The sequence below is a fragment of the Colobus angolensis genome, unplaced genomic scaffold, assembly GCF_000951035.1.
Source record: "Colobus angolensis palliatus isolate OR3802 unplaced genomic scaffold, Cang.pa_1.0 Scaffold186, whole genome shotgun sequence".
Lineage (NCBI taxonomy): Eukaryota > Metazoa > Chordata > Mammalia > Primates > Cercopithecidae > Colobus > Colobus angolensis.
In genome coordinates this window covers 1,404,435-1,423,541 of record NW_012114999.1, presented here as the reverse complement: position 1 = coordinate 1,423,541, position 19,107 = coordinate 1,404,435, and the positions used below count along the sequence as shown (strand labels likewise).

The window sequence follows — 19,107 nt, the reverse complement described above, 5'->3', positions numbered from 1 at the left end:
TTTATCAATATTCTTCTTAATAGTTCTACTTATATTTTAGTAAAAATTTAAAAATAAAGTCATGTTAAGTATGGAGAGAATTCTTTGGACTACATAGCACTGAAAGGTTAAATCTATAGGTTAGTCTCTTAATAAGAGGCAAAATTTTAAAAATTATAACTACCAATACTTATGTTTAACATAAGTCAAAAAAATTTAAAAATTGTAACTGCCAGTGTTATGTTTAACTTTTAATGTACATATGCAAAATATATATGTTAACTAATATACATATGTACACATAGACGTAATATACATATGTGTATGACATGTATACATAATACCATACATATGACTCTAAAATGGAATACATGTCATACATATTTACCAGTTTCTTTTAGCACTGTTCCTATGTTTTCTGAGTCCTTCACGTCAGATATTTAAGTTTTAGTGCCCATGTCTTCTATACTTAATCCTTTGATTCATCTAACCCTTAAATATGCATTGTATTAGTGTAATCTGCTGCCTGTTTGGTTTGGGAAAAAGGAATAAAAACAGTATTTTATTTGAAATAATGTTGGAATGGAAAATGTTTCTGTTTCAACTTAGTATACAATCTACAGACTTGGACTCTTTAAAAAAGTTAATAATGTGATAAAAATTTTAAAAATGCATAAGGTCAGGCAAGGTGGCTGGGATTATGCCTGTAATCCCAGCACTTTGGGAGGAAGTGGGTTGATCACTTGAGGTCGGGAGTTTGAGACCAGCCTGGCCAACATGGTGAAACTCTGTCTCTACTAAAAATACAAAAATTAACCAAGTGTGGTGGTGCATGCCTGTACTTCCAGCTACTCAAGAGGCATGAGAATTGCTTGAACCCAGCAAGCAAAGGTTGCAGTGAACCAAGATTGTGCCACTGCACTCTAGACTAGGCAACAGGGTGAGACTCTGTCTCAAAAAAAAAAAAAAAAAAGCAAGCACAGGATCTCTTGTAGATTAAAAGAGGCTAAAGGGATATAATAACCAAATGTAACCATGAACCTTGGTTTGATTATGGGCAGTAATAAAATATTTTGGGTCATTTTGGAGAAATTTGAATAAGAACTGTCTGTTCAGTGATATTATGGAATTACTGTAAATGTAAGTGTTATGATGATATTTGGTTATATAGGACAGTTCCTTATTCTTAGAGGATGCATGCTGAAATATACGATAGTAAAATGTCATGACACCTGCAATTTACATTCCAGTGGTTCAGGAAAAAAATCTGTGTGTGTGCACACGTATATACACATAGAGAGCAAAAGAACAAAAGCCCACGTAGCAAAATGGTAATTGGTGAATATAGCTGAAGGGCATACAGGTGTCATTGTACTATTATTTCTGCTCTTCTATAGATTTGAAAATTTTGAAAACTAAACTAGGGGAAAATTTTGTAAGATGTAAAATAATGAACTCAATGTTTTTATATTTGCCTCCTAGTCTGGGGCACTTTCTAGTACCTCAGTTATGCATCTGATACACTAACTAGGTGTTAACTGATTAAATTCTCAAAAAATAAAAACACAACTTGTAAGCAAAGTATCCAATTATATAGTGTATTTAAAAGCCTATGGCTTGAAACACAGCTTTTAAAATCTGCTATCTTCCTATCTAAGAAAGTTAGGGTAAGTTATAACCAACATTAAAAACAAAGATTAAAAAAATTCATTTTTAGGACCTTATAAAGTATGTATAGATTTATTTATAAACATAGTTTATTAAATGTTTTAAAATGTTCCCCCACTATGTTTATAGAAAAACAAGCAAAAACATAAAGAATGGACTCTTAGGCATATCCTTTACACTTCTCTTTAAAAATGAACCTGACTAAATGTATGGATTTAAACATGCTTGAGATCCACGTCTTTTCTTTCTCTTACCTCCGCAGTGTTTTTCAATATTATATACTACTAAAGCCCACTTTTATCCCAAACTTTTGCTCAAAGCAACTATTGGTCTCCGTTTTGCTGCACTATCACATGTTAAAACCATGTTGCTTAGAACTGTAGAGAAAACCTTTCTCATTTTCTCTTCAGTCTCCTAGGTTGATGCACCATCACATTTAATTGTTCAGCTTTTTAAGTGGTATGTTGTAGTGCAGCTGATACAGGTGAAGACACCTCTGAATAAAATGCCCACTTTCTACTTTGGCCATATATACACAGCACAAATACATATTCACCTTTTATCTTCCTGTGGATCGCAGCATTTATTGATTTTTCAGCAAACAGAATATGTGACACATCCTGGGTACATTCCATCTCTTCTTCATCCTTTCTCTAATTACAGCTCTCCATGATTGCAGGGATAAAACAAGTGAATGTGTATGCCTGTGTCATTAACAAGCAATCCAGGTAATCGAACACCAGAATTACTGCTCTTAGTACAGTATTCCTCTACACACTCTTAATGTGTTATATTAGAAAACACAGCTTTTTTACTGTTACCTATATAATATATGGGTTAGAAAATCAGATTCATTATTTCCATATTTATTGCCATTTCTCTTTACAGATACAGTGCTTTTGAGTGCTAAAAGAATTATTTTGCTGGTCCCCAAATGTTTGGGTTTTCTTTGTTCCTTAGAATGATTATCTTAGTTTTCAGTGATGGGAATCATATGTGTGGAATTTTCTCCCATCCTAAACTTTTATTTAGTTCCTCATCATATATTACTAAACTTTAAAATGATATTTTCTGCTCGAGGGCTGGGTTAACCAAGAAAGGGATTTGAGTTCAAAATTGAACCAACCTCTGTAGACAGCGAACTGACCGGCTGAAAACTAACATGGAAATAATGTGAAGTGAAACTGATAGTAGAATTGAAAGAAATTAATTTAAGGACCCTTGACAGTTTTCCTGTATTTTTGTTTTTAGATATATTCACTCTGGAAATGTGGAGACTATTTGTAAATAAGTGTGTGAACCTTGGTCATGTACCACATTTACTATGGTGGGGGTAAAGGAAATATTTATCTCTTTGTTATATGTAAACCTATACTAAAAATCTGTAATGAGATTAAACTTATAATATTTGAGATCCTTAGGAAATAGGATAAAAACATTTATTGTTGGCATATACATAGAATTTTGAATTTATGTTTTAAAAAATGGTTAATTTTCAAAGGTTGTTTCAAACCAGTACACTTCAAATGTAGGTCACTGGCTGTGTCAGAATCACTCTTTGTGTAGCTTTCAAAATACACTGATTTTCAAGTCCTGTTCCTAGATACTTAGAGTTAGGAGGTCGGGGTGAGTTTCCTTAATCTGTATGTTTATAAAGCTCCTAAAGTGATACTTCTCTTATTATCTTTGGGGATCACTGTTTTAAATGTTTTCTAGGGTATGTTGTTCATGTTACTATATTCATTTCCTTAGCCATTTACAAAATATTTATTAGGTAGTATGTTTTTATTGCAGATAATAGAATATCCAGTTCAAACTGGCTTAGATAATAAAAGGGATTTATTGGCTTACATAGCTAAAAAGTCTAGAAGTAGAATATGCTTCAGGAAAAGTTTGATTTGGGCTACAACTTGTAACAAACCATGATTCTGAAGGCTCTACTGTTTTTGTCATTTCTATCCTCAGGAGGTTTTCCTCATTGTATTAAAATGGCTAACAGATGAGCTTTATATCCATATATCATAGTGTCCAGAATAAGAAGCTGTACTTTATAATTACCAGCAAAAGTTATGAGTCACACTATTTGAACAACCCCTGAACTCATCACTATACAAAACAGATATGATTATCCTGTTTGGTATAGACTCGACCAGTCAGATCCTACCCATGGAGTTAGGGTGGGATCATTCCAATCCTATCACCACTACGTAATGGGGAAGAACAAATAGATCTTGAAGTAACAACCACAAAACCTAGTAAAATATTAAAGGGATAAACTAACTGAGCCTACTCTAAAGTAATCTTTGGGGGACTTATATCTTTTCATATATGTAAACGAAGTGCAGCGTAGACCAGTGTTTACTTTTTAGCAGATAATAGGAGGAAAGAGGGGATGAATTGTTTTTTTGTCGATAACTTTTCCTCCCAGTATTTCACTATGAAAAATTTCAAACATAGAATTTGAAAGAGTCGTACAGTGAACACCTATAAACCCACTATCTCTACTCTATTAATATTTTGATATATTTGCTCTTTCTGTTGCTTTATCAGATATTCATCTTCCATTGCAGGGATCTCATTTTTTAATGCACTTCAAAGTTACATTGTTATACTTTACCCCTAAACCCTTAAATATGCATATCATTAACTGAGTTATTGGTGACCATTTGATTAAGAACCTCATACATACAAAGCTCTCTTGGCTTAAGACCTTAATATGAATCAAATTATTATGGACATTGTAATGGTAATTTCTAAAAGAATTATTCAAAGATAGAGCCAAGAGTGAAATACGCATTTATACCTTTTACACATGTTATGTTATGCCCTCTTTATAAAGTTTCATTTGTGGTATATGACAAAAGGTGTGTATTTAAGGTCTCTTCAGTGAAAGTACAGAATGCCAAAGTTGTTGATATGTTGGACCTTTCTTTAAGTTTGTTACTTACCTCATTAATTTTTCTTAGGAAACCAGTTAACTGGCAATCTGTTGTTATCAGCTAGACCAAAAGAAAACCTCAAGAAAATGCAGGTTTCTGGTAAATTTATTAGTGTAGTTGACATTTTCCCACCTGCTTATCAGAAACAACCATGTGGACACTGTTTGAAAACAGAAAGCAATAAAAATACTTAGAAAAAAATCTTAAACATTAGATAATTGAATGAACTGTCCCAGAACTAAAATTAAATTTATATCCACTTAGAATATAGTAGTTCATTGCTATGTCTTTTGGTATTGTAAATATAGTTATCCTGTTTTAACTTTTAAAGAGGATCCTAAAAGGCTTTGAATTAACATGTTTAAATGAGAGCATAAAATGTAGAACATAAAAATCACAGACTTTTGATAAATGATTATTGATATATTTTAATTTATTAAATAGCGTTTAGGACATCTCACTTTTTACTTCTGTTTTTGCAATGTCAGCTATATTTCCTTAAGGCAGACTGTTGAATCAGAATATCCCATGCAGAGCTTTCTAACTGGTCTGTCACACTGGTGTGCCACTAATGTGTGACAAATATGCTGAGATAGTAATTTTCTTGTCCAGGGGTTACTGCCATAGCCTGGAGCTGCTTAATCACCCTTTCTCTTTCCTCAGTTTATCTAGTGTGCCTTAAAAGTTGTTTGTTTTCTGAGTGCGTGTGCGTGTGTTTATGTATGTGTGCCTCACTATGGAAACAATGACTTAATGGTCATCATAGTCCAACTTTTTGTTTGTTAAAGTTTTGCGGAAGAAACCCAACATTAAGCTTTATTAAATTTTATTTAAATCTAAACAAGACAACTATATAATTGGATTTAATAAAACAATGTAGTTTTCCTTTTTGAAATTCCGTCTTTTTTCCACAGTGAATAGAAGTTCAAGAAACACTTTTAAAGTTAAAAATATTCCATCTGTTTTATCGTAAAGTTTCTTAGCTTCTCTGTTTTTTTTTTTTTTTTTTTATTATACTTTAAGTTCTAGGGTACATGTGCATAGCGTGCAGGTTTGTTACATATGTATACTTGTGCCATGTTGGTGTGCTGCAATTGGCTAGCCATAAGTAGAAAGCTGAAACTGGATCCTTTCCTTACTCCTTATACGAAGATTAATTCAAAATGGATTAGAGACTTAAATGTTAGACCTAATAACACCATAAGAACCCTAGAAGAAAATCTAGGTAGTACCATTCAGGACATAGGCATGGGCAAGGACTTCATGTCTAAAACACCAAAAGCAATGGCAGCAAAAGCCAAAATTGACAAATGGGATATGATTAAATTAAAGAGCTTCTGCACAGCAAAAGAAACTACCATCAGAGTGAACAGCTTCTCTGTTTTATCCATCTTTTTTGTTGTAAAATGTCTTAGCTTCCCTGTTTTTCATCAAATGCTATCTTTCCTCCAAAGAAATCAAAGTGCTATTACAAAGTTTTTAGCTAAACCCTACTAAGACCCACCTTTGGAAAAAACATCTTTGGAGTCACTTGGTAGCTTTTTGTATAACGAATTTAATGATTCTTGTTTTACCAGAATTTTTTTTCCTTGCAAGTTTCTCTGGAGGAAAGAATTGGTATTAATTATTGTTACTAGTCATTCTATTGCCTTTCAAACCTAAAGTCTTTCTGCATTCTTGAACTTCTCTCTTACAATGTTAGAGTTTATCTTGGCCTTTGTCATCTTCTTTGCCCTTAAAATGTTATATTATCCCACATATTATTGCTATGAGATGTCCAAAATCCTCAAGAACTTTACCTTTATTAAGGACCAGATTCAAAGATACTTTTCTCCAAGTTGGATTCCATATTGCAAACATCTAACCTTTCTATCTCATCCAGATGGATTTCTTCCTAGTAGTGGATTTCATTTTTCATCTAATCAACCAAGGGAGTGAGTATGACCTCATACCAAAATTAGCCCCCCTCCCCACCCCCGCTTCCACCAAAAAAAAAACCACCACCAACAACAACAACAACAAAAACACCTAGAAGGACAGCTGAGCATATGTATCCAAGGGAGTGATTCTTATCAAAGTAGTCCCCTTTGGAAGTATATCAGTTTACTCAGATGCTTACTCAGACACTTCTCATGTCACATACGGGATTTGGAGAATACCTCCTGTGAGAATAATGATTTTGTTTCTTTTATATAAATGAGCTATTCTTCCTCATGTTCCCACCCCCCTTATTTCTACATTCTTCCTTCCTGTTTCACTCACTCTCTTATTCTCTGTTTGATGTCATCCTTTTCTACTTTGAGGGTATACAGACAGAACTGAGAATGGAGTAAGTCCAGAGCCAAGGAAAATCTTAGGGTGAGATAGTTATGAAACAGACGGAATTTTAATGGTGAGTTTATCGTTCTTATATTACTCTTTTGTTCCTATTCTGTGCCTTTGAATTTTTTTTTTTTTGTTTTGAGATGGAGTCCCCCTCTGTCGCCAGGCTGGAGTGCAGTGGCACAATCTTAGCTCACTGCAACATCCACTTCTGGGATTCAAGCGATTCTCCTGCCTCAGCCTCCTGAGTAGCTGGGATTACAGGCGCCCGCCACCACGCCTGGCTAATTTTTGTATTTTTAGTAGAGATGGGGTTTCACCAAGTTGGCCAGGATGGTCTCGATCTCTTGACCTCATGATCCGCCTGCCTTGGCCTCCCAAAGAGCTGGGATTACAGGCATGAACCACCACACTTGGCCTAAAATATTTCATTTTAAAAATGGGTGATTAAAAATAAGAGGCAGGCATAAGCACATGTAAATGGTATTGGACAGTGTGTGTGTTTAATATGAGTCTTTAGCTTAGGGCCATTAATACAAGTAGCTGTAGCATTTCATCTTCAATTCTTTATATATTGTAGTTCCCATTTAAATTATCAGAGGCTAAAATAAACGTTAAAGTAAATGCATAGACTTTTGTAACAAATCCAAGAAAGCAAATTTGCTTGGTTCTTTGCATAAATCTGTATCTGCTTAATTGTTTCTCATGTTCAGAATGCTATAAATTAAGGTGAAAAATGTATTGACCATCTCTATGACTCTTAGGCAGCCAATTCATTCAGACTTTAATTTACGTTTCCTCATCTATGAAGTAGGAATAATAATATTCCATGTCGCACAGGGTCATTGTGATGATTACACATAAGTAGCTTAGAAAACTCCTGGCACATTATAAGTGCCAGTATTTCTCCACCAGAGCTCCACAAGAGAATTAAACTCTACAGAAAATGGTTTGAGTAAACTACATTGAACCCTGAACAACACGGGGATTAAGGGTGCTGATCCCTACCAGTGGAAAATCTATGTATAACTTTTGACTCCCCCAAAACTTAACTACTAAGAGCTTACTTTTGACTAGAAGCCTTATTGATAACAGAAACAGTTGATGAACACATTTTGTATGTTACATGCATTATAGACTGTATTCTTAAAATAAGCTAGAAAAAAGAAAATGTTATTAAGAAAATCATAAGGAAGAGAAAATATTATTCATTAAATGGAAGTGGATCATGGCGACAGTCTTCATTCTTATCTTCACATTGATTAGGCTGAGGAGGACTAGGAGGAAGAGAAGGGGTTGTCTTGCTGTCTCAGGGTGACAGAGGCAGACAAAAGTCAAGTCCATATATTTGTGGACCTGCATAGTTCAAAGCCATGTTATGGGTCAACTGTGTTTTCTCAGTTCTTCCAAGGATAGTACGTGGTGCTACTCTAGATGCACAGGCATTAAATCATACACATACAATGGTGCTTTAGACATTAGGGCTTAATCCTTTGGAAATCTCAAATGAGAAGGGCTTATAAGTGTTATAACTGTGTAATATATAATAGCTGTTATTTTGATTGCAAGTGGCAAAAAACTGTAATTTTTTTTTTCTTTTAAGATAAGTTTTCACTCTGTCTCCCAGGCTGGAGTGCAGTGACATGAACACAACTCACTGCAGCCTCAACCTCACAGACTCAAGCAATCCTCCCGCCTTACTCTTCCTGATAGCTGGGACCACAGGTGCCCATCACCATGCCCAGCTAATTTTTTTTAATGTTTTTGTAGAGACTGGGTCTTGCCATGTTGCCCAGGCTGGTTTTGAACTCCTGGGCTCAAGCAGTCCTCCCACCTTGGCCTCTCAAAGTGCTAGGAATACAGTCATAAGCTACCACACCCAGCCAGAAATTTATATTTAAACTGGTTTAAATAATAGGGGGACTTTATTGTTCCATGTAAATGAGAAAACAGAGAAGGCCTCAGAGATGATTTGATTAGGACTCTGACTTAGTATCTCTGCTATTCTGTTCAGCCTTTTCTCTGGCAGTTGGGTTAAACTAGTATTTCTAACCAAATTTTCAAAAGAAGAATATATATTTTTCCTAAATATGGGCTTATGGCTAAAAAGCATAAGGTGTATTTTGTATATATTTTAGAAGTCTAACATATTTGGAATATAGTAATTGTTAAATAAGACAGTTTTGGCTTAGATAGCTGTATCTGATATTAGTATGTGTCAATATGCAGTTACGCATTGCTTCATAACTAGAATATGTTCTGAGAAATTCATCCTTAGGCAATGTCATCAGTGTGTGAATCATAGAGTGTACTTACACAAACCCAGATGGTATAGCCTACTACTCACCTAAGCTATATGGTATAGCCTATTTCTCCTAGGCTACAAACCTATACAGCATGTTACTCAACTGAATACTGTAGGCAGTTGTAAGGCAAAGGTCAGGAGTTATGTATGTAAACATAGAGGTATAGTAAAAATATGATATAAAAGGTTTAAAATGCTACGCCTGTGTAGAGCATGGTACCATGAATGGAGCTTGCAGGACTGAAAGTTGCTTTGGGTGAGTCAGTGAGTGAATGTGAAGGCCTATGACATTACTGCACAGTACTGTAGACTTTATAAACACAGTACAGTTAATCTATACTATAAATTTATTTTCTTAATTTTTCTTCCTTCAATAATAAATTAACTTTATCTTAGTGTAACTTTTTCACTTTATAAACTTAATTTCTTTTAACTTTCTGACTCTTAATAATACTTAGTTTAAATATATTATACAGCTGTACAAAAATATCTTCTTTCTTTATATCTTTATTCTATAAGCTATTTTTTTTTAACTCTTTAAACTTTTTTATTAAAAACTTAGGCACGTGGCTGGGCGCGGTGGCTCACGCCTCTAATCCCAGCACTTTGGGGGTCAAGGCAGGCGGATCCCTTGAGGCCAGGAGTCCGAGACTAGACTGGCCAATGTGGTGAAACCCTGTCTCTACTAAAAATACAAAAATTAGCCAGGCGTAGTGGCGTGCGTCTGTAGTCCCAGCTACTCAGGAGGCTGAGGCACGAGAATCACTTGAACTTGGGAGGTGGAGGTTGCAGTGAGCCGAGATTGTACCATTGCACTCCAGCCTGGACAGAGGGGGACTCTGTCTCACAAAAAACAACAACAAAAACAGGCACAAACACACCATTCTATACTTACGTAGGGTCGGGATCATCAGTATCACTGTCTTCTACCTCTACATCTTGTCCAACTGGAATATCTTCAGGGGCAATAATATTAAATATGGAACTGTCATCTCCTAAGATAACAATGCTTTCTTCTGGAATATCTCTTGTAGGACCAGGCTGAGGCTTACAGTTAATTTTTCTTGTATAAGTAAAAAGAGTACACTAAAATAATAAAAAATATAGTATGTTAAATACATAAATCTGTAACATAGTCATTTATTATTATCAATTATCCACTGTGCATAATTGTATATCCTATACTTTTATACAACTCTAGCTGCACAGTAGATTTATTTACACCAGCACCACCACAAACACATGAGTAATGCGTTTTACTCTGACATTGTACAACTACAATGTCACTAGGCATTACAAATTTCTTATTATAATCTTATGGGACTGTCATCATGTATTCCTTCCGTCATTGACCAAAACATCATTATGTGGAACATGACTGCATAAGAAAAAAATGTCAAGCCTATAGAAGCTGTAGTTGTGCTTTTATATCTATGCCAATATTAATTACACTAAACCACGTCAGCAGGCCACATTCTAGTAAAAGGTTTTTAAGACAGATTGCCAAAAGAAAGAGAACAAAGCAAAATAAACAAAAAACAGGGAGTTTATAGGAATAAGTTGATGAAAGGAGTTGAAGAACAAACTAAGGGTAGTTAGGGAGGCAGAGGTTGCAGTGAGCAAAAATCGCGCCATTGCACTCCAGTCTGGGTGGCAGCAAGACTCCATCTCAAAAAAACAAAAACAAAAAAAACTCTTTATCTGAAAAATAATTTGTTTGTCTTCAGGTAGTATAAGAAAAAGTGCCTCTCTTTACCTATCTATATTCCTAGAAAATAGTCCCAATGCTCACCTGAAACAAACTCTTAGGATCAGAAGCAGCTTTTAATCAGCTATATCTAGGACTTCCAGTCCACACTGAGAGCTAATTAAACAGAGGAGACTCAAAGCTGTCCTCCCCTTTCTAGAGTGATTTGGACAACTTTTTCTTTTTTTTCCCCCTTTTCTGTTCCCCAAGCAAAAGCACATTCCCAAGAATGAAAGAATATGGGAAGCTTGCCATCTTCTTGACTAAGTATTGAACCCCTTATGGTATGAATAGAGAATCGTCTGCCCTCAAAATAACTAGATAAATTACTTTGAAATTCTAGGGTAATTTTTTCATCAGTAGACCCATTCAATTACTGATTTCTGAGACTCCTTCAAAAGATATATTTTATGAATTATATTTATTGTAAATAACCTTTATTAAGCATTTTTAAAGAAATAATCACACCTGAGGTCGGAAGTTTGAGACCAGCCTGACCAACATGGAGAAACCCTGTCTCGACTAAAAATGCAAAATTAGCCAGGCGTGGTGGCACATGCCTGTTAATCCCAGCTACTTGGGAGGCTGAGGCAGGAGAATCGCTTGAACCCGGGAAGCAGAGGTTGCAGTAAGCCGAGATGGCACCATTGCACTCCATCCAGCCTGGGCAACAAGAGCGAAACTCTGTCTCTAAATGAATAAATAAATAACAGCATAGTTCACTGTGAATTGTTTGTCAGAGGTAGTTTGAGAATGGATTTGTTCAGAATTCAGGTGATTAAAGGGTATGTGCCTATGCTTTTCCTATACCTTGAAATATTTGAGTACGTTCTGTGAAAAATTGCCTCTTGTTTTTGCTTTGTTGTTTTGCCACAAAACAGAAAGAAGAAGGAAAGCTTCAAGGACAGCTTAACAAGTCTGATTCTAACCAGTATATTAGGGAACTGAAAGATCAGATAGCAGAGCTGAATCATGAGGTAAGTGATAAATTTTGATCTTCACATATTTCTTTCTTCCTTCCTCTGTATTGTAACAACACTTTATTACAGGTTATAAGACTGACACTTGTGTGCTGAATATCTTCTGTGAATTGTTGGTTATAATTAATAACATTCTTGAAAATTGTCTTTTTAGCAAGCATCTTCTGTTCTAATATGGGGGATTTATTTCCCCTTAACCTCATTAGCATGACCTAGAATGATCAATTAATATTTTCATGGAAAATATTTTATTTTTTTATTGTGGTGTAAAACCTCTTGATAGTTTGCATAGATGTCAAAGTTACTTCAACTAAACTACAATTGTGCTTATACCTATAGAATAGATTTGTGGTATTTACCGTTGCATGCAGAGGGAAGTCTTTTTACTCTTGTCTTCTTTTCCCCCTCATGGTGGTATTACTGAGATTGCAAAAAAGGATACTTGCTTAATATCAGTTAACAGATTTCTTAGTATGGGAATGCTTTTTAAACTGGCACTACCTTGAATCTGTGAGATTCAACTCACAAAATTTTTGGTTTTACTAAATACTATACTGAGTAATTTGAAGTATTTAAACTAATATGTTTTGATTAGAGAGAGATGTTAATGTGGCTCGAGGTTAATTTTCTTGTCCTTTATTGTTTTCTATTTTAATGATAGTATTTGGCTAAACACTAATGGAATATCGTATTTCTTGTTTTGAATTATTTATAAAATAATGTTTATTCACAGTAATGAGATTTGAGAAGGTAGTATAGCTTTCATTTGTTTAAAAAGAAGAAGAAAGAGAAAGAAAAAAAAAAAAGAAAACTCATTTTGACCACTAAGTGAATTTAAACCTCAAAGGAAAAAGTTTAGACATTACCCTTTCCTGGTATTACACCCTTCAGTTAAAGTCTGTATGTTTTGGGTAATACCTCCTGGGGTAGTCAGTCTAAGAGTTAATTCTAAATGAAGAAGAAATAAAACATAAACAGAACAGTAAGTCTTAGATGTGGCTCAGTTTTATTTGTTTTGAAATTTGGGGAATCATTCCTGTAAATATTAATTTTCAGCCATGATAATGTTTGAGGGATTCAGGATCTTACATATAATCTTTACCTATTTGTGTGTATTTATTATCATATTTTTAAATCGATAGCCATAGCATGAAAGAACAAGTTACAAATAAGTGTGTTCTAGAAATCTTTATTCTTTTGAGAACCCTAGGAATTGCTTATATTCAAAAGGTGTTCTCAAAGGAAATTGTGATTAAAATAAAGCAACTTCCCATTTAAAATTCTGATGTCTCATGATAAGGAAGCTTTAGTGTTGCTGAAACTTACATATAGATTGACTTTATTTCTAAAACTAGTGTAAAAATCAGTCAACAAACATTAATTTTCCCTGTCATATACTTTAACTAAAAATCATGATATTCTGGCCGGGTGTGGTGGCTCATGCTTGTAATCCCAGCACTTTGGGAGGCTGAAGCAAGTGGATCACTTGCGGTCAGGAGTTTGAGACCAGCCTATCCAACATGGTGAAACCTCATCTCTACTAAAAATACAAAAATCGCCAGGCATGGTGGTGTGTGCCTGTAACCCCAGCTACTGAGGAGGCTGAGGCAGAAGAATCGCTTGAACCTGTGAGGTGAGGTTGGAGTGAACTGAGATCATGCCACTGCACTCCAGGCAACAGAGTGAGACTCCAATTGATCGATTGATTGACTGATAGATAGATAGATAGATAGATAGGATGGATTGGAAAGATGGACGGATAGATAGATAGGTAGGTAGATAGATTAGATAGATAGATTAGATAGATTAGATAGATAGATAGATAGATAGATAGATAGATAGATAGATAGATAGATAGTCTCATCAGGACTGCCAGAAAATAACTCACATGAACTTTAACTTTGATGTCAGTTTTTTACGTGTAGCCTAAGAAAGCAGTCTTATCTTATACAAAACATGAAAAGAAAATTAATCAACAGGGTAGAATCTTCTACTGTGAAAATTAAAAGCTAGGTTGTGCAGATTTAGAGAGTGGAAATCAAACAAACTGCATCTTTAAAAAAAAAAAGAAAAAAACCTTTAAAGCATTTTTATTTATTAATACGCTTCCTTGTTGCAGATAGAATTAAGGAAATTTGCAACCTCTACAAAATAATAAACTACAATTTTGGGAGCAAAAGGAAAGAAAAAAACTGTAGAAATATAATATGGAAACATGAATAAGACCATTATAAAAATGCTTACCATAAAAATATCTCTTTCCTATAAGTGGGCCTCAGATTTGGCTCTAAGGCTTTTAGCAGCCAGCACAAAACCTGGTCACTTAAACATTTCAGAGTGTCTATATTATGAAAACAGACCAATTAGCTAGAAGAGCCACATCTGTTCCTGATACTAAGATTAAATAGCAAGTTCTCCATTGCTTCCTTACAAAGGAGACCTAGTGTGAGTTCCCCGGTTATTATCCTTAACATTTGAATGGCTTCATAGTCCTAAAAGTTAAATAAAGAACAGAAGCTTAAAAAAAAAAGCTTTTGTAGGCTGGGTGCAGTGGCTCATGCCTGCAATCCCAGCACTTTGGGAGACCAAGGTTGGAGGGTCACTTGAGCCCAGGAGTTCAAGACCAGCCCAAGCTTGAAAAAAAAAAAAGCCAGGCCTGGCGGCATGCACCTGTAGCCCCAGCTATTATAATGGCCGAGGCGGGAGGATCAGTTGAACCCAGGAAGTCAAGACTCCAGTGAACCATGATCACACCACTGCACTCCAGCCTGGGTGTCAAAGCGAGACCCTGTCTCAAAAAAAAAGGTTTTGTGTAGCAGCATAACATGCAGAGACATGTCCAAGTCAAAAGTTTATAGCTCAGTAAATTATCACAAAATGATCACACTCATGTAGGTATCACCCAGGCCCAAGAAATAGACCCCAGAGCCCTGTTCATACTCTTTCAGCCCGTACTGCCTCCCTTCTACTCAAAGGTAACCATGATCTCAGACTTCTAATACAGTCGTTTTAACTTTTTGAACTTTATATAAATAGCTTCTTGCAGTATGTATTCTTTTGTGTCTTCCTGCTTTTGCTCAACATTGTTTGTGAGATTTTACTTTGTCATTTTAAAATGTAGCTGTAGGTTGTTCATTTTCATCACTGTGTAATTTTCCTTTGTATAAATATACCATGATTTATTTATCTATTATGTTGGTGAACATTTGGATTATTTCCAGTTGGTCTGTTAAGAACATTGCTTTAAGTGATTTATGCCAGTTTATACTGTCTATAAGCAGTGAAGAAAGTTCTTGCTGTTCTACATCTTCATCAACGTGTGGAATTGTCAGTCTTATTTCAGCCATTCTGTGACTATGCAGAGATTTCTCATTATGGTTTTAATGTGCATTTCCCTGACTATTAATGAGATTGAGTACTTTTCCCCCAGTATATGGAACAACATTGGCATATACTGGGTACTTTGTGAAAATGTTTCTAATGAAAAAATGATGTTTGTGAAAGGTTTTGCAGATGAGGTCACATGTAAGTTGCATGGGAGTGCCAAGAAGCTGCTTTTTTTTTTTTTGGATGGAGTCTTGCTCTGTCTCCCAGGCTGGAGTGCAGTGGCGTGATCTTGGCTTACTGCAACCTCTGCCTCCTGGGTTCAAGCAATTCTCCTGCCTCAGCCTCCTGAGTAGCTAGGGTTACAGGCACACACCACGATGCCTGGCTAATTTTTGTATTTTTTTAGTAGAGATGGAGTTTCACCATATTGACCAGGCTGGTCTCGAACTCCTGACCTTGTGATCCGCCTGCCTCGGCCTCCCAGAATGCTGGGATTACAGGCGTGAGCCACCATGCCCATCCAGAAGCCTCTTAATATGTGAAAATCAGTGGAAAGAGCATTCCAGACAGAAGAAACAACTAGCCCAAAGACCTTAGAAGAAAATGAAATGGTCATTTTGAGAAACAATACTAGTGTGGCTGGAGTATAGTGAAGGGTAGGAAAACGGTATAAAATAAAATTAGAGAGGCAGGTGAGGTCAGATTATTTACTATTTGTCCTCTGTATCCATGGGTTTTGCATCAGTGGATTCAAACAACCTTGGATCAAAAACATTTTTTAGAAACTATTGCATCTGTAGCTGTACTGAACATCTGCAAATTGTTTTCCTTATTATTATTCCCTAAACAATACAGTTTAACAGTTTATATTGCATTAACATTGTATTACGTATTATAAGTAAGCTAGAGATGATTTGAAGTATACAGTAAGTCAAGCATAGATTATATGCAAATATGCCATTTTATATCAGGGACTTGAGCATCCATGGATTTTAGTATCCTTGAGATATCCTGGACCCAATCTCCCACAGATACCGAGGGACAGCTGTGTAGTGCTTTGTAAACCAAGGTGTATAGTGGAAAGCTTTTGAATGTTTGTTGTTGTTAGGGGTTTTTTTGGTTAGAGTTGTTTAGGTTTTTTTGTTTTGTTTTTTGTTTTTGTTTTTGTTTTTGTTTTAGAAATAGGGGTCTCACTATATTGCTCAGGCTGGCCTCTAACTCCTGGGCTCAAGTGATCCTTCCACCTTAACTTACCGAGTAGCTGGGACTACAGGGCTGCACCACCATGCCTGCCTTCTTTGGATGGTTTCATACAGAAAATTTTATGATTTCATTTGCTCTGCCTGCTGTACAGTGAACTGATTGTAGAAGAGAAAGAGTGAGAAGAGGGAAATTCATGAGGAGTCTGTTACAATGGTCCCGATAAGATCAAACATGGCTTAGAAGGATGGAAGAAGTGGAAATGTAATGTGGCTGTGTTAGAAGTATGTTTATCTCATAAGGAAAAATATTCATTGGCTCCAGAGAGTTTTGGCTTGAGTAATTGAGTGAATGGTTGGTTGGTGCCATTGACCAATATAGAGAAAGGTAAACAAGAGCTCTATTTTTATTCTAAGGTTTGTAGTAAGGTTGAGAGTCCTATTAAACATTCAAATGAAGGTATCAGATAGGCAGTGGCTATGTGAGTGTGAAATTCTGAAGAGAGGTCAGGGCTAAAAATAGGTGTAGCCCTCACTGGCATATAAATGGCATTCATATATAAAGAGAAGGGTGCCCAGGAGCAAGTTCTGAAGTTCTCCCAACCTTTAAGGTCAAGAGAGCCAGGAGAGGACCAAAACTACCAGGGAGATAGGCGGGAGAGTGTGAAGACACAGGAGTCCCTGAAGGAGGAAGGGATCATTTCAGTGTAGTTATTTACATTTTAAACTACTCAGATCCTTTTGAAGAATAAACTTATTAAGGCAGATTTCTTGGCCGGGCATGGAGGCTCACACTTATAATCCCAGCACTTGGGGAGGCCGAAGCAGGTGGATCACTTGAGGACAGGAGTTTGAGACTAGCCTGGCCAACATGGAGAAACCCTGTCTCTACAAAAAAAAAAAAAAAGCAAAAATTAGCTGGGTGTGGTGGTGTGTGCCTGTAGTCCCAGCTACTTGGGAAGCTGAGGTGGGAGAATTGCTTGAGCCTGGGAGCCAGAGGTTGCAGTGAGCAGAGATCACACCACTGTACTTCAGCCTGGGTGACACAGTGAGACTCCATCTCAAAAAAAAAAAAAAAAAATTTCTTTGGAATTTTTTATGATTTGTCAAAGAACAATGGATGATTTAAGAAAGAACTTGAAAGGAGAAATGTTCTATTGCTAAATACTACTGAAACACCCTTCCTGAAGAAATTAGAGAAACAGCCCAGCATGGTGGCTCATGCCTGTTATTCCAGCACTCTGAGAGGCTAAGGCAGGCAGATCATCTAAGGTCAGGAGTTTTAGACCAGTCTGGCCAACATGGCTAAACCCCGTCTCTACTAAAAATAAATAAATAAATAATACAAAAATTAGCAGGACATGGTGGTGCGTGCCTGTAACCCCAGCTACTCAGGAAGCTGAAGCATGAGAATGGCTTAAACCTGGGAGACAGAGGTTGCAGTGAGCCAAGATCTCACCACTGCACTCCAGCCTGGGCCACAGAGACTGTGTCTCAAAACAAAACAAAACAAAACAAAAAACCAGAAAAAGAAAAAAAGAGAAATGTAAGCTATTTCAAGACAAAGCTGGGGAAAAAAAAAGAACTATTTTGGTATGCTGTAAACAACATACAACTCAGGTAGATAAAACCTACTTACTTTCTAGGAATAATCATTCTATTGGTTTCTACTGGTCTTCTGTCATCCTGTCTTTTTTGTTGGGAAAGGCAATTTTTCTAAGTTAAATTACGTGTCACAGGAATCTTTTTTTGTGTAGGTGATTAGGAATTTGAGTAAATAAAAAGAAATCTAAATAAAGCCCTTACTGCAGCTTGACTTAGAAAATGTTTATATAAACAGGAATGGTAGTGTGGGCCTTGTAGTTCTAGTTACTTGGGAGACTGAGGCAGGAGGATTGCTCTGAACCCAAGAGTTTGAGGTTACAGTGAGCTAAGATCATGCCACTGCACTCCAGCATGGGTGGCAGTGAGACCCTAATTCTAGAAAAAAATAAAAATGAAAGAAAAAAATTATGTGACTATTCCTGAAGTTTTTAAATTCTGATATCTGTTTATATAAACCTGAGCTATGGATTTAATTAACTATATATCAAAAAGTATTTTAATGTCCTAGACATTCTTAATATAGTTTTATACTCATTTTGTTATTAAACTGGAATTTTTTAAATAAGGAATTTTAACAATCAGATGACAATACAGTAAGTCCTCAACATTGTCAGTAGGTTCTTGGAAACTGAGACTCCAAAGTGAAAGACATATAACATGTCCATGAATAACATCGTTTTGTTTATAATGATGAGGGGAAAAAATTGGTTTCTGTGTATGTCCTCTCACTTAAAATGACAGTTTTCAAGAACCTGTGGAAAACTTTAAGTGAGAACTTAACTATATGCCCTTTTATATTTCTTTGGATTTTTTTTTTCCTTATGCTTGTATTTTTCTATTTAAAGCGGTGGCTCACGCCTGTAATCCCAACACTTTGGGAGGCCGGAGTGGGTGAATCACAAGGTCAGGAGTTCAAGACCATCCTGGCCAACATGGTGAAACCCCATCTCTACTAAAAATACAAAAATTAGCCAGGCATGGTGGTGCGCACCTATAATCTCAGCTACTGGGGAGACTGAGGCAGGAGAATCACTTG

At 36.0% G+C, this 19,107-nt stretch overlaps 1 protein-coding gene across 2 annotated transcripts in view; it reads left to right on the top strand.

Moving 5' to 3' along the window:
* Window positions 1-19,107, top strand: part of EVI5 (ecotropic viral integration site 5) — a 307,542-nt gene that overhangs the window by 242,776 nt on the left and 45,659 nt on the right. For both annotated transcript variants that reach the window (XM_011939985.1, XM_011939984.1), the window contains one exon: window positions 11,842-11,937. In XM_011939985.1, coding sequence (XP_011795375.1) covers window positions 11,842-11,937 — 96 coding nt within the window. The remainder of the gene's footprint in view (window positions 1-11,841; window positions 11,938-19,107) is intronic.